This window comes from Trematomus bernacchii, unplaced genomic scaffold (assembly GCF_902827165.1).
Source record: "Trematomus bernacchii unplaced genomic scaffold, fTreBer1.1, whole genome shotgun sequence".
Lineage (NCBI taxonomy): Eukaryota > Metazoa > Chordata > Actinopteri > Perciformes > Nototheniidae > Trematomus > Trematomus bernacchii.
In genome coordinates this window covers 22,307,931-22,324,842 of record NW_022987564.1, presented here as the reverse complement: position 1 = coordinate 22,324,842, position 16,912 = coordinate 22,307,931, and the positions used below count along the sequence as shown (strand labels likewise).

The 16,912-nt window shown below is 40.3% G+C and overlaps 1 protein-coding gene and 1 long non-coding RNA gene across 2 annotated transcripts; both read right to left on the bottom strand.

Moving 5' to 3' along the window:
• Positions 1 to 1,465: 1,465 nt before the first annotated feature.
• LOC117478353 lies at positions 1,466 to 3,228 on the bottom strand. The gene is made up of 3 exons (XR_004555412.1): positions 3,145 to 3,228; positions 2,521 to 2,583; positions 1,466 to 2,255 (listed from the first exon to the last, which is right to left on the bottom strand). It is a non-coding gene; the product is annotated as an uncharacterized LOC117478353 (long non-coding RNA).
• A 6,155-nt stretch (positions 3,229 to 9,383) lies between these two features.
• Positions 9,384 to 13,054, bottom strand: arl4ab (ADP-ribosylation factor-like 4ab). The gene is made up of 2 exons (XM_034125358.1): positions 12,959 to 13,054; positions 9,384 to 11,777 (listed from the first exon to the last, which is right to left on the bottom strand). Exon 2 carries the CDS (start codon positions 11,704 to 11,706, stop codon positions 11,101 to 11,103), a length of 606 nt encoding a protein of 201 aa, XP_033981249.1. The 5' UTR covers positions 11,707 to 11,777; positions 12,959 to 13,054; the 3' UTR covers positions 9,384 to 11,100.
• Positions 13,055 to 16,912: the final 3,858 nt, after the last annotated feature.

Genomic DNA, 16,912 nt, shown 5'->3' with positions numbered 1-16,912 from the left:
ACCTTGAGGCTGTGTCTTTCAGACAAACCATCATAATCATATTATTTTATGCTGTGGATACTTTAGCCTCCATCCATGTTAACAATTTTTTACACTTGCATTTATGAATATAGTTCTGTTGTGTTTTACACTTTTGTATTTATGTTTATAGTTTGCTTTGATATTTGCTTAATTTATTAGATTATTATTATGGGGGCAGTACTGGTGCTTGAAATTCAAATATTTACTAAATAGTCAATTCTGATAACATTTTTTTGGTTTAAATAATTTGACAAACACATGTATGTGAAAAAGAAAAGATGTATTTATGTTCAATACAATACAATGAATATTTAGGTATTACACGTAGGTTTTCCTCAGGCATCCTGAAGTTCTCCACCCACTGAGTGTGTGAAAGATGGAACAATCACATTCCACCACTCGGTAGCTCGGTCGGTAACTTCTGAAATACACAAACAAAAGCATACATATTTTAATACGTAAAAGTGGTAGCTACAATTAATTAAATACTTGAAATACTTTGGTCGTATAGGGAGCGTGAGCCTAAACACATTGCTAGTTAGCGAACGTTAGCTTACCAAGTAGCATTGTAGTTAGTAGTGATTCGAGTCGTCCTGTAGTCTCTGCGGCGTAGGAGGACTGCCCGAACTCTCGCGTCAGCTTCTTCTATACCTCGTCTTGCTATACGTCGCCTCTTTCGAAACAACTCTTGTCTATTTCTTGTGATAATAAACCACACAGCAAAAAACAAGCAAACGATCGCTTTCACATCTCCATTGTTGTGTCGCATTGAAGATGACGTCACGGCAGTTTTAAGCAGCGTCGCTCCGCCTACACTGTGTTACTATAGATACTGACCCGGTTCCTAAACTGTAATGGAAACGCGCCACAAAGTGAGCTGGTCCTAACGAGGCCGGGCGCGGCCAAAGGAGGCCGAGCGGGGCCGAGCGAGGCTGTGTAGTGGAAACACGGCATAAGTGTTCTCCCAAAACCAACATTTTGACTTGGATGCCATTGCCAACTTTAGGATCAATATAGTACCAAAACATTACCACTCCTTTCACACTTGTACATACTGATTCAGGAGTTCTCTCCAAAATAAGACAAGGCCCAGATTTACCTCCTAATTAAAGAAAAAAGGAAACCTTATTGTTGTTGTCATACTAACCAATCTCACTTATAAATGTAATCTGTCAGAGCAGTTAATTAAAATACGGCGCCCTAAAATGGTCAAAAAATGCCCTAACATTCAACGTTTACGGTCTTGCTCCTATATACTATTTTTGTTGTCTCACCATAATAATAATAATAATAATAATAATAATAATAATAATAATAATAATAATACATGATACTTGTATAGCGCTTTTCTAGGAACTCAAAGACGCTTTGACAGAGAATAAAAAAAAGAAAAATACAATGTTACATATAACCACATTTTATACATGTAGGACATTTGCTTATACAGGGGCTGCATTCCAGCTGGCGTTGTTAAGCTATTTTTCAACGCCCATACACAAAATGCATATTTTTCTAAACTTTTCACCATGTTCAAATTGATTCAACTTCATAAATCAACACACATTTTTACATTTTGAATTTATTTATTTAATGATGTATTATTTTATTAATTTATATTTACTGCGGGAAATGTGTTTATTACAAAAAGGCAGACATGAAATAAAAACGTTTTAAAGCATGTCATAGAACTTTCCAAGTGCCTTTCTAAAGGAGTTGAACTGTTCAATTCACTCCAAAGTAACAAATGGTATCCAAAACACTAAATATTCCTATGTATTCTGTTTTAATTGACTTCCTTCAGTATGTAGCCCACACACTAATTCAGCACCCCCAAATGTGAACACAATCTTTCATTATCAGTCATGAAAACGTTATGCATTTTGAGGCAGAATGGCCCTTTAGAGTCTTTCATGCAGCCATGTTCCTGGCAGCTGTTATTATCTTGACGGCAAACAGACTTTAATAACGTTTAATTACAGATATTATCATTTTGAAGTATGAGCCTCACGTGATTGCTGACACTCATGCAACCTTTTTTTTACAGCGCAGAACAAGGTGGTGTTTAACCTGACTTCCTGATTGCTGGAACTGTCACAACCCTTTTCCTAGGTCAATTTCATGAACCCCTGGTCAGAAAAATACATCCGGAACAACAGTGCGACACCTCCTGAAAGCTTTGTTCAGAATGAGAGGCTCTCAGGAGCAAGATCCTTCCACTGGGGTCAGAAACAGCCCTGGAACAGATACAATAACAAACATGGCAGTTAAAGGTTTCTGTGATACTTCAGAGAGCCTTTGATTCATGGTAAACAGAGAGGATGGCTCGTTCTGTTCAAACAGAAACAAAGTCGAGACATTCAAAATGTTCGGCTTCACTTAATGACCAGGGTTGGGAGAGTTGCTATAAAAATGTAATTTAACATTGTAATCCCTACTGTTTGTAATGTAACAGTGTTCAAATGACGTCTTTTTTATGCAACTGTAAAGGAATACAGTTACCTTGTTTTGTATCCTGATACACATCTTCCGGCGCAGACTGAAAACTCATCTCTTTCGACTCCACTTTGAGCAATAAAATGAAAAAATAAATTAAAATAAAATAAAAAGCACTTATATACTAACTAAGCACTTATATACTAACAAAGCACTTATATACTAACAAAGGACTGGCTTATCTAAAGCCAGTTGAGTAGCACTTGAAATGGTTTGGCTCTATGAAACCTGATGTACTTATATGATTCTGTTTTCTTCAAGTTTGTATCTTCTTGGTCGAATGCACTTATTGTAAGTCGCTTTGGATAAAAGCCTCAGCTAAATGCAATGTAATGTAATGATACATTATCCCGTTACATGTGATCCGTTACTCCCAAATCCTGTTAATGACACAGCTCTATCAATCAATCAAAGTTTATTTATATAACCCAATATCACAAATTGTACATTTGTCTCAGTGGACTTTACAGCTGTTAACATGTTTGTTAAATGATGTCACATGAAATTGATGATAGAAAAACAAGATCAAAATTGCATTTAGCCTGGAAATCAGACTGAATCGTCATTTTTGTTAAGATCCAAGCAATAGTGGCGCATCTTCAAACTCGGCCTTTACTTTGAAATACTCACCTATTGTCAAGGTTTTGAGGTAAGGTAGGACCCAAATTTAGTTTGAGAAGAAGCGGGTTCTATTTCGTATAGGCTTCGCCCTCTAAGGCTATCGCTATTGGGTAATCCCCTGCGCACCCGCGCAGCACTGAAAACACTTGTAGTCCACGCCCACCCGCGAGGTGGGCCCCACCCTCGGGCTCCCTTCCGGTATAAATAGGAAGGAGGCCCGACAATCTGCTCCCTCTTTTCTTCAGCACCCCGGTACTGAAGCACTGTCGAGACACTAAAGAGTAAAGGCTCTTTTAAGAGCCACCTCGAAAAAGATCCTTAACCATGAGTACACAGGGTTGTGTTAGAGTTTGCTCCTCATGCCATGTTATCTGATGCTTTTGAAAGTGGTGTGAATTTTGTTTAGGGTTGGCTTCAGGGTTGTGTTGGCAGACTGCCGGGCTCTTCTCAGGAAACTAAGGCCGGCAGGGAGTGGTTCCTTTTCCCTTATCACCACATCCTGTCCTCCGCTCTGACGACCGCACCGTTTACACCCTTCACAGCCTCTCTGACCGATTAACAGTTCAGAAAGTCTTCAATCAGCCTGAACACTCACGCCCCTCCTGCTGAATACACACTCTTCAAATGGACTCTCAAAGTCCATTTCCTCCGCCGTAAGAAAGAGGGGGTTCAAAGACTGGACACCTGAATGTGACTGAAATACACAAACACAGGTATACAGGATAAATAGAGAGGTGAACATCAAGAGCCTGTTGTTACTATCTGTATGTCAATGAGAGAGAAAAAAGGTTTAAGAGTTGAAGATCTGTCTAGACATTCCATTCAGAAGTATAATAACCACATTCTCTTTACATTGTACAAAAGCTCTATTGTTGGAGGTCAAACAGTGACACTGGGATTGTTAAGCCTTATACATTTAAAGGTGAAAGCATTACTGAAAGTCTTTGGTTATAGCAGACTAATTAAAGGCTTTTTTGTAGAAACCTGATCGTATTGATGCTTTCGACCCATTCATTTCTGTTCTGAGTGAATCCCTTCAATTCATCTTGTATCCCAACTGAATGGTTAGCATTTAAATGACTCAAGGCCCAATGTCTTTATGGGAAATCTCATCTTCTTTGACACTGTGTGTTTTGATGGGTAAGACTCTCTATTTCTCTCTTTGTGTGTTTATGTTAAACTTGTATATTCTTGGGCTTAGGATTAAAAACTGCAAACAAAACAAAACGTAGGACCTAAACATCGACCTCAATGGCCCCCTGGCCAGAGAAATACATGAATAGACAAGTAAACATGTTCATTCAGGGGTTTTATTTGAATTCATCTGAAGAAGGCCGCTATATCAAAAATGCCCGCAACTGTGAATATGAAAGAATTAACGAATAACAGGGAGTAAAAGCAAATTCTAAAAGGCGAGGTTTGCCATATGTGAAATAAAAAGAACCTATGCAAATGTTGTATCTTGGCTGAAACTATATTAACATTACATTTGGGGTCTTCTTCAAAAATGTTGGGATAATTGATCATCAAGCAAAACGAACAAGAGTGACCTGGCCAAATGATGCCGTTCGTCACTCCAGGATTAGTTTCAGAGCAGGCCGCTCAGCACATCAGCCAACCCCTGCACATTGGCCTGCAATATATCCAGTATTATACATCAGTTTTGGAGATTGTCTCCTAATTGGGTGAAGGTTCGGAAGAATCTAATGTTAGTGTAAAGTGTAAAGGGGTGAAACAAATGACCTAAACATGTAAAGGCACCAAAATACCATTATCAAGAAAGCTAATGATGATCTGTGTTCCAAATCTTTGGTTACATAAAAAGAATCCGGCTGAACCTAGAAATGTTGGGTGAGTTTGTTTATCTGACACTCTATATAAAAATGTAGACTGTAACAATATGCATTTGAAAATAATATAGAAAGTGTAGGCTAAAATTCACATTGAAGTTAACAAAATATAATCTAGCTGAACGTTTTTTTACATAGTCAGAGGTGGGAAAGTATTCAGATTTTGAACTTAACAAAAAGTAGAAGTACCAGAGTGTAGGAATACTCTGTTACAAGAAAAAGTGCTGAATTCAAAATGTTACTCAAGTAAAAGTATTATCATGAAAATATACTTAAAGTACCAAAAGTAAAAGCAGTCATTGTGCAGATTGGTCCATTTCAGAATAATATATATGATATGTTTTATAATGATTGATCATGAAAGTGTTCTCAAAGCTGGTAAAGGTGCAGCTAGTTTGAATGACTTTGTATACTGCAGGGTAGCTTGTGGATTTACTCCAGGTGGAACTAAAGTCTGATTCAACACTTGATTATATTTCACATCATTCATCCACATCTGTAAAGTAACTAAAGGTATTAAATACATGTAGTGGAGTAAAAGTACACCATTTACCTCTGAATTGTAGTGGAGTAGAAGTACAAAGTAGCAAAAAAACTCAAGTAAAGTACCTCAAAATTGTACTTAAGTACAGTACTTGAGTAAATCTACTTATGGCGCAGTTCCACTGCAGCGCGGAGCTCGCTTTAAGCGTGCCGTGTCGTGCCGTCCCCTTTTTTGGTTGTGCTTCCACTAGGCCTAGTTCCGGCGCGGCACGGCGCGGGGCCACTTTTTCACCTCTTTTCTGGCCCTAGAAAATTGTGGTTCTATCGGGGCCAACAAACAGGGCTGAGTCGGGCTGAGTATGCTAAACTAGAGAGAGGAGCGCTGGCAAGAGGGGTACAACTACAACAAGATGGACATATTTGACCGTGATTTAATTGTAATACACGTTTCAAAATGATGCCGAAGTAACAACATACTGATACCGGTTAGTAAAAACCATGAATTAATGCTTTGTCAAGTCTGCAGACAGACGGCAGGCGAAAAACCTTTTAAAATGCGTGTTTTTCTAGATGGAGATTGGCTAAGCTAACGCAGTATATGCTCTGACCGTCCACACTCACAACAACGGCCTATACAGACATAAATAAAGCAGCGACTGTATTCACCATGACACAGGCAGTCTGTGGTTTGTACTTGTTTAACTTTTGTCGAGTTTCTGAACATATATAAGGAGCTGTGAGCTCTGAGTGCTAACAGCTAACGGCTGTGTTGTGTTTCTGGAGTTTTCATTGAAGATGACGTCACGGCTCCGCCTACACTGCGTTACTATAGTAACTACCCCAGTTCCTAAACTGTAATGGAAGCGCAGCATGAAGTGAGTCGGCCCTGTTAAGGCCCAACGCGGCCAAGCCGTACCGAGCCGTACCGAGTGTGGCCGAGGCCGACCGTGTAGTGGAAATGCGCCATTAGTTACTTTACACCACTGTAGATAGTACCACAAAACACCCCTGCTGCCCTGAGAGTGAGCTTCATCCTAACAGCACTCAGAGTTTACTGACGGTCTGAGCCAGAGTCTCTCTGGGGCTCGGAGGTTGACCAACAACACCCCTCTCTCACCAACCCACTGGTCACTACCCGGTGCAGATGAGGAAGTCAGGCTTGCTGATATGGATGTTTAGAACATGACCCCTGAACCCCTCTCTGTCACTGGGACATTGGTCACCCCCCAGGCAGGGCCATGGGAACAGGCTGACGTTTATCCTTGCATGGCACCAAGCCCCACGTGTGTGTAATGGAAAATATACACACGACAACTGGGCAGGAAGGATGCTACAGAGTGAGGAAGGGCAGCGGATCATCTGTGTCAATCAATGAGGATTTTTCCATCACTGTTACTGATACGTCCATGAAAGTACCATGATGAAAATGTAATGACATGCAGGTGTGGGGAGTAACAGAGTACATGTAATGGGATTAATCAGGATACAAGAAAAGGTGACTGTATTCCCTTAGTTACATACAAAATTATATAAAAAATTTAAATAGGTTATCATATTACTTTTACATAAAAAAGGTGGGATATCCTAAATATCTTGGTTTCTTCATTCCTAAGGTCACTTTGTTCTGTTGTCTTACATAATACACTTAAGTAAAGAAGTCTCTTGTCTTTATTTGCATTGCATTTGATATTGAGTTATTCCCAAAGTAACGTGGAGTAATCAGGTCACTTTTATATTTTGATACTCAGATTAGGGTACTGATTACCTTTTTTACAGGTCACTAGTAATTGTAATGGATTACATTCCCAACCCTGATTACAGGAATGAGAAAGGTTGTTCTTTCTGGATATGGTTTGTGTTTATGCACAGCTGTGAGCTTATTAAAACTAGACACCAACAACTCCCTGTTCCAAATTCCTCTGGGGCTGTTGAGCATGCTGGAGAGTCTCTTCACATATTTCATCTCCAACACGTTTACAGTTATCCTTCGGCTGCAGGCAGAGTGCGAATCAGTGAGTGTGAGGCCATAATGGTTCATGTGAATCTATCGTGCTGACTCACTGACTGCACCGATTTGATTGGCTGATTAGCGTCACCTCCTTAAAACATTAAAGGTCCCATGTCATGGCCATTTCTACTGATCATAATTCCATTGTTGAGGTCTACTAGAATAGATTTACATTGTTCAATGTTCCAAACTCACATTGGTTTCTCATACAGCATCTCTGTAAAGTATGTGTATTCACTCTCTGTCCTACACGCCTTGTTGGAGCTCCTGCCCCCCTCCCTATGAGCCCACTGTGCTCTGATGTGTGTTTATGTGTTACAATGGCGTTTGTTAGCAACCAGAAAATGACACCAGTAATGACAAACAGATGAGAATGCTGCGTGGGGTCTGGGTGCCGTGTTGGCGGGACGTTGCGGGGCTCGCTGCTCCGCCCTTTGAGGCTCGAGGAGCGGACAGTGTGAGCTGGATTACTGGTGTGGTTTCCTGGTTGCTGCGTGGGGTCTGTGAGACAGCGAGACACCAGCCAGGCTGTGAGTGTGCGGAGATCCGCGGAGACGCGGCTGAGAAAAGATAAGGCTGAGTGAGTGTGTGTGTGTGTTACGTCACTAGGACCGTTACGTCACTATGACCAGGAAGAAAAAAATGGAAAAAGAAAAATGTCCAACGAGGCGTTCTGGGGCAGCATAGACAGGTCTTTTCTGTGTTAGAGTTTTACCCGCTACAGGGTGTACTTTGAGGGTTTGTGACTTTGCAGACCGTTTACATGCATAAAAACCTTCATAACACACAAGGGGACGGGTAATAACCGGAAAATCATGACATGGGACCTAAACAATAACTTTTAAAACCTTTTTATCTTCATGTTTTAAAAATATTTTTTGAAAATGTTGAACATCGTGGATACATCCTTATATGCTCCCGGCAACACACTGAACGTCAACTTTGCCTCCTTATTACACTCACCCCTACTTTAGTGGGAACAATGAGTCTGTGTCTTTGATGCGCACAGGAATAAACGCAGATCATCCTCTGGCTGCAGCGTTGACCGGCACTTGCTTTTGATCAAAGTCAATGCGGAAAACCCGCACTCACACAGGTAGGTGGAGGTGAAGGGAATGAGCACTTTTACAGCCTTTTTGGCGAGGTGGGGGAACTCGGTCTCCACAGACAGCCAAAAGTGTGCAAGTGACACACGTTTTCTGCCAGACGCTGTCTCCTCTCTCACTTTAGTAAGGGAAAGGTGGTGCTACTTTTAATGACTTTATATACTGCTGCTGGATATATTAACCTTTAATAAAATAAGACAATGTTTACTTTATATTTTGTTTTAGCTAATAATCTGTATCTGTAAAGCAACTAAAGCTGGAGGAGTAAAAGTACAATATAGCAAAATTAGAAAATTCTCACGGAAAGTACAAGTACCTATAAATTGTACTTAATTGCAGTACTTGCTCTACATTCCATGTGCAACAACAGCCCACACAATTGAAATAAGATTTTAGTACTCCACCAGCTTAAAATGACAAAACAGCTATAAAAACAGGTTAAGAGGTATTTTAAATGGTTATATCACATTTACAAAAAGAAGGTCAATAGTCCAATAACTAGCTTCTTGGAACTTTTAACACATATCACAGTATTTAGCTAATTATTTCAAGCTGTCAATGTGAAGGGCAAGCTTCAGAACATGTGGATTTAAAGCAACAGCGTGCACGTCCCTCTGGAATAGCAGCTAATATAAATGCATAGTGTTTCTCTCTCCTTATCTTTCATTGAATATTCATTATGATGCACGTTTAAAGTTACAGAAAGGTTGAACTGGTACCAGTGTAGAAGAACAGGCCAGTATGTTCCACCTCACCTGGAAGGGGCTCTATTTATCACCTTTTCTTCAACAGTTTGTCAGTTATAAAGCAAAGAGAGGAGAAGTGACCTGTTCTCAGCTGATCAGCAGTTACATTGATACAAAACAAACACCACCTTCATTACTGTCCCTTTGTTGTTTTATTCCAAGTGAACAAGGTGGTACAGGAAATGTAAGTTGTGTGGTTTACATTTGATATACAGCAACATAATATATATATACGTAAAACACATCTTTGAAGCAACATTTCAGTGTCAGGGTCCTATGAATTCTGTCCTTTTGAAAGTAAAAGGAGCATTAAAGTGCATCACACAAGACACATGTCATGAACAATGCTGGTGTTGAAGTCAGCGTCCACCAGCTGAAGAGTCTCACATCCGACACACAGATACAACTGGCTCTTGAACTGTGGGTCAAATCATCAGTGTTGGTCCTAGGCTCTGTGATTAAGCTGAGAAGCCAACTACAGAAGCTGTTATCGCAGTGAATGATGCATTACGTCAGTCCGTCCCGAAACTGTTAGAACAGCAAGTCTGTTTTCTTTATTTTGGCTGCAAACTGAATACATTTAAGCTTTTTTTCCAGCTAGATAACTGAAATAAAGCTAATAAAGCTAACTCAAGCTGCCGTCACCTGGAGCGCAATTTGCTATTTGCTCACTTGCGGTAAAAAAACAGCTAGTAAAGTTGTTTTTATGGCTATGGGGCAGAGCAGTTTTAGTGAATGCAGCTCAAGGAATTTTAGCTCACTATCAGAGGCACTGAAAGACAAAGAGCATTGTTGGTTTTTTTTAATCAGAAAGTCTACTACTGAAACTCAGTGATTGTATTATTGGCACTATAATCGTATCTTTTAAAATCATACCCAGCCCTATGAGCAAGCTAACATCCCTTTACTTAAAGTTAGCAATCTAGTATGCTCCAGCTAACAAGATTCGGATACTTTTTAAAGTCCTTTCAGACATATACATACATGTCATGTTTACTATACATTACCTAAATCATATCTTTGGTATTTCTATACTGACAATGCTTGTTACTTAGGAGCTCAACAAATATACTGCCACTGATATATCTGCAATAAACAAATATAATTTCAATAGCCAATTCGGCCAGGTAGATTTATAGGTATTGCCAATCAGCCATTCTGTCCTCAAACACAGCACCGCGTTCAGTATAGAAATTCCAAATATTCCCACTATTGAATTCCCTATTAGTTCTAAACATAAACCATGATCCTGTGCTCACAGGAAGGTAGGTCCACTACCAAACCACTGAAGAATAGTTTCCTCCATTCACATCCAACTTGAACATTGTTTGGGGATCATTGTGCATCTTCATGTAAACATATTGACCAACACCTCATTGTGCAACACGAATATAAAGTACTGTCCCGAGACTGACATATGCAGCGTTGATCAATTGGCTCCAACAGCTTTGGTAGAAACACATTTGAACTCAGACAAGTCAGAGCTCATTGTCTACTTTAAAGATGTCAGTGTAAACTTCATTGTTTGCTGCTGTACAGCAGAATACTGGACTCCCATGATTGATAACAGGATTGTTGGCATCCAAAGTCCACGAGGCAAAATCAATCCCACTGTCCTCTGTGGGAGCTAAACCCTGGCTGACCTGTACAAACATTCCCACTGCAAGGGTCAAACTCACCAATCAGAGGGCGGCAAGTGACGTGCCTCACAGTGGTTCTTATATAGCTTAATTCCAAGCTCACATTTTAAAGTTCCCACAATTTGAAGCTGATCATCTCTTCTTTTTCTGTTGCCGCAGCACCTTTCTCCGTTTCATGATCATGGCGTGCAGCTTCTCCAGACCTTCCTGCAGTCCCTCACCAATGATAGCACAGGCAGATTGTAGGTGCCAGGGTGTTGAGGTGCTGAGTTCTCTTAGAGCCAACGAGCTCTCCATCTCAGCCAGGCTGAGCGAGTTCCTCAGGTCCTGTTTGTTAGCCACCACCAGAACCGGCACTCCCTGGTTCTCCGCCAGCCGTGTGATCTTGTGCAGCTCCGTCTTGGCCTCCTCGATGCGCTCAGCGTCCACCGAGTCCACCACGAACACAATGCCATCAGCACAGCGGGTGTACGAGCGCCACAGAGGACGCAGCTTCTCCTGACCGCCTACATCCCAGAAGTGGAAGGATGCCTTCCGTCGGCTTTCTCCGAGCGGCACTTTGATCTTCTCTGTGTTAAAGCCCTTTGTTGGGACAGTGTTCACAAACTCGTTGAAACGCAGGCGGTACAGTACAGTGGTCTTGCCTGCACAGTCCAGCCCCAGAATGACAATGTGGAGAGCCTGGAAGGGAGGCAGGCAGGGGAAGAAGGAGTGGTGATCGGATGATCCGTTCCCCATCTTGATGGAGCAGGAGAACTCACCAAATATTCACCAGGCTGCTTTTATTCCACTGGGACTGCAGCAGGAGCCTGGGGGGGAAACACAGCATGCATAATGAGTCAAAGCACACAGAACAGTCAGAACTCCATTGCTTTAGGAAAGACAAAACACTAACAAGTGAATATATCCCCCTCTTCCAGTACAGACCCTTACATTACACTGGCAGGGAGACCTGAATGAGAAGAAACACAGCAGGGTGGGTAGCAGCACATTTGCACATGTAACGCCACGGCATCCAAAAAGGATTTCATACGCTAATTTATATTCAGTGTGTAAATGAGTAACCAACAGAATGAAGTCTTTTGAATTTTACCGAAATCCTGCATTTAACCATTTATCCAGGGTTCAGAGATAAGGGCAGATCAGATGAGGGCTTTTCAAACAACCGAGCACACTGACATGGAGATATAAGACAATGGTGTTGCCCGGCAACATATAGCCTACTGACTTCTCTCCAATGCTTAATGGCGAATTTTTATTTTAAAATCCGTCAATTAATAGAGCCAATTGCTCATCAGCAATCACTCACACGTCTAAAAACAAATCAACAGAAGCATCAACTCACTATGTTCTGATAAATTCGGCATAGGCTACGTGTTATTGCATTAAACTGTAATAAAATAGCGACTTTAATAATAGCTTTACAGATGCCGCTCCCACCCTGCACATTAGCAAAGGGAGACTGAAACTGTTGAATAGTCACAGAAAATGGGAGGTTTCCTTAATATACAATGCTTCTCGGTGTAATAGATATTAACCGAATTGAAAAGCAGTTACTAAGGATTCAGAAAACACATTTACTTATTCAATACGACAGCCTTAAGGATGGAGGTAGAAAACATTGCGTTAATTGATCATATTTTTAAACGGAGCCTGGCCGTTAGGTCTGTTCTAAGCTAAACCCGACCAGGCTTGACTTGAGGCTATGATGCCAACAAGTGTTAAATATCATAAAAGTTAAATTGGTTTTATTAGGCCCAGTGTGTCTGAATATCAGGCTTATACATGTTATATATTATCAACGTTAATGAAACGCAAGTAAACGTAACATGACAACACAGAGGACTGGCATAGTCAGCTAAATGCAATGTAATGTAATATTTGGTTCATATGGGGAAATGAATTCAAGCTGACGTTATTTTGACAGCAGTTATCACGGTGTGTACTACAATGAACAGCATAATTCGTATTATAGCTATAACAAACTTACCATTTCATCCAATATTAACAGTATCGTTATTCCATTAGATGTTGTATGTCCATAGCATCTGAACTCCCAGACGTGCTCTCTTAATATCCTCAGAGCCTCTGAGATACTGAGCTGTGGAAGTGGAACTCCCTCTAGTCTACACTCAGAGGCGCCAAGCTACACACAGTAAACAGTTCCACTTCCGCTAGGGGTTTTCAAAATAAAGCCCCTCCTAATAGATAGATAGATAGATAGATAGATAGATAGATAGATAGATAGATAGATAGATAGATATACCAAATTGGGAATTATATTATTATATTAAAAAAAAGTTCTAGTGTTCAAATTGGCATAAAACATGTTGCCCTTACTTTTTTTTAACTGATCAGGTTTGAAAGATTTTTGTAAAGTTTGACAAAAAACGGCAAAATCGTTGACAAAGCTTGGAGTTCCAGTTACAAAAGACAAAAAAATAACAATAGTGAATAAATATTGTAAATATATTAAGGTCTCCATGAAATCTAATTGCAAACCCAAAACCTTGTGAATTTAATTGGTAGTAATTTAATTGAACAGTTTCATATGGGACACAGTACTACTTCTACTCGTTAAGCCACATTGATACTGGAGGGGTGGGGGGGTTTCTTTCCAATAGATACACTTACTGACTGTTGTCATAGCTCGTCTACTCTTGAAAAAGTTTTGATAATCGACATCCTCAAAACAAACACAGAAGGTTCTATCGTCAGATGTTTATGGTTATGAATTTACAACACAGCCCTTCAATCAGACTGCGCACTGCAATAGTTAGCAATGGTAAGGAGCACTGCTTCCGGTTCCTTCAAAAATAAAAGTGAGCACACTTTTTACAGGCCTGTGTCTCTGTTTACTGGTTGTGCAGCAATGTTAATGTTTTATAAAGTTGAATTCATTATTGGAGTACTTTCGCAGCATTTAAGTGTTATTAAGTTTGGTTTGTAACAATAACTGACCATAGGATTTTGGAAAATAACTCGAAATAAGGTCTGTGGTTGACACAAATTTAAGAGACGGATCACGTTTTGTTATTAAATACATCAGCAGTGACCCCACTGGTGATTTTTGAAGAGTTTACGTGTCTGAAAAACGATGGTTGTTAACAAGTGGCTGAATAGGACTACAGAAGTTTCATTTGCTCTGACTCCAGCGCAGCTTTGGAGAGTATAAATAACGTATCGTCATTCTGTCGTCAGGATATTCTGCATGACATTTTGCACATCATGTATAGGTTAGTACATTTGGGAATTGTTCTTCAATTTGTGTGGATTCCAGCGCATGTGGGTATTAGAGGTAATGAGGTAGTGGATCAACTGGCAAAAAATGGATTGAAAGCAAATCAGATTGATTTAATAGTACCCATCAGTAGAGCAGAAGTCAAATCAGTTACGAAAGTTATTATCAAGCAACAATGGCAAAAGTTACCCTTTTGCTTCAGCTGCCCCTGTGGCACTTCTTCAGCATAACCTTTATCAATTACATCACTGAGAAATCTGGTATATTCCTCATGAAATGATGCATTCCTACAAAGCTTTCTTTGCAGGCTGGAGAGACGTTGCTCAGCAACGTGGCGATTATCTGGCATTGAAACATCATTCCTCCTGAAAGGTAATCTTAGACTGTAGTGTCCATCCACAATGTTTGATGAGTCTTTTGCTATTTGCATGAATTGCTTGTCCTCTGCTGACATTTCTTTTGTTTCCTGATAGGCCTTTTCACTGAAGTCTGTGTTGTATTGTGTGATCAGTAACTCCTGTAAATGGACAAAAGAAATTCTGTTCACGTAGACGGTATTGCTGTCCTTTGCGATTCCTCCGCTCAATGGGCCATTGACCACCCATCCCAGTAAAGTCCTGCATGCGTATGGGCCTTCTCCTTGGTTGGCTATTAATAATTTCTAGCGGTTCCATAACTTTGGGTGTATTGGTACCAATCAACATGCCGATTTTTGCATCAATGGTAGGGAGTTTGATTTGACTGAGGTATGGCCACTTTGATGGATCCTTTTGATTGGGAATGTTAGGTTTGGTGACAGGCATGATTTTCTGGGGGTAGATTTCTGGGAGAGGGATGAACCTGTTGCCAAGCAAGCTCACTCACTTCCAGTCCTGTGATGATATGACTGCTCACAGTCTTTTCTTGGCCCATGGTGCGAAGAAGGATGTTTGTTTTCTTTCCTGACATGTTGAGCAGGTTCATGAGCCTGCTTGTGCAGAATGAAGCTGTACTTCCAGGGTCAAGGAATGCATACGTTTGAATAATTTTATTTCCTTTGTTAGATTTTACTTTAACAGGCACAATAGATAGCACACACTCCTCTTCCACTTCACCGGCCCAATATGCACATGCTTTTAGAATAGCCTTCTCTCCGGTCCTTGAGGTTTCAGACCTTTCACCTGTTTCCAATTTTCTTTCCTTTTCTTTTCCTATATGGAGCACATAGGGTGAGATTGGTTGCACACTTTACATGTTAAGCGGTTATTGCAGTTTTTGCTCATGTGACCTGGTACAAGACAACCAAAGCAGATTCCTCTTTCCTTTATGAAGCTTATCTTTTCTTTGTGCATTTTCTTTTTGAGTGGGAGACATGCATCCATTGTATGTCCACCTGAACAGTACAAACAGAAAGCTTGGGAGGTGCTGCTGTGAGGCTGGGGAGATGTGGACTGGCAGTCAATGTTTGTAATACTGGTGGCAAAGCTGCTGCTAGTGGATTTTGGCCTCTTGTTAATACTTGCTTTGAAGCCCAGCTTTGCTGTGTTGACAGTTTGGTCCTGTATACAGCCAAAGACAGGGTCTGTTAATATCTTTACATGATGCTCAATGAACTTGACAAGGTCGCTGAATTTGACCTTGCTGTGCTGCCTTTCCATTAGCCTGTAGACTTCTGATCGCCACCTCTCTCTGAGTTTGTATGGTAACTTTGTAATCAAGGATTTAAGGTTTGAAGAAAGATCCAATTCCTCCATGTAGGTGATTTCCTCCATTGCATTACAGCATCCTCTTAAGTACAATGCAAAGGCCTGTAAAGCCTTGGGGTCCTCAGGTTTAATTTGAGACCACGACAGGGCTTTTTCAATGTATGCGTTAGCAATTTTAAACTCATTGCCATAATGTTCTTGAAGGAGTTCTTTAGCCTTTTGGTATCCCCTTTCTGGATCCATGTATAGGCAGGTTCTGACCAGTTCACGACACTGCCCCCTGGTGTACTGTTCCAAATAGTACAGCCGGTCTTTACCACAGACAGTCTTAGCTTCAATGGCATGCTCAAAGGCCCTTAGAAAGGATCGGTATTCAACTGGATCTCCTTCAAAGACCTTTATGTCCTTTTGGGGTAACAAGGAATGGTGTTGTTGCAGAACTAGAGAGGCAGTCATGTCATTCTGTTTTTTATATGCTGTGCAGAGTTCCCTGCTAGCGGGGAACGTTCTCACAACTTTGGCTAACGTTACCTATTGGTTCTAATAAGGTTTTAAAGAAACGTTTTAATCTGATGTTCAAATAACCTTTTTAGGATGTTTATTTTTTCAAATAATGTTCCTATGAGGTTTAAGGTTAACTAAGACATAACGTTTTAACTGCAACATTCAGAGGATGTTTTGAGGATGTTATTAAGGCCTGAGGTGACAGAAAGTTTTTTTATAAAACGTTCCTTTAATGTGATATGTTAACAAAGGTGGAATGTTTTGCCTGCAACATTCTAAGGATGTGTTTTGGACATTATTGGGTAACACATTAAAGATGTTTATAAAACGTTCCCTCAATGTTACATGATAAAAAATGAAGAACATTCTCCAAGAAACATTCTGAAAATGTTTTCAGGATGTTATTCTTTTTTTATAAAACGTTCCTGTGATGGCAAATATTAAAGGTCCCATGTCATGGCCATTTCCACTGATCATAATTCCATTGTTGAGGTATACTAAAATAGATTTATAC

Bases quoted from the DNA above. Each gene is read 5' to 3' on its own strand.
- arl4ab (XM_034125358.1), bottom strand. From the start codon at position 11,706: ATGGGGAACGGATCATCCGATCACCACTCCTTCTTCCCCTGCCTGCCT.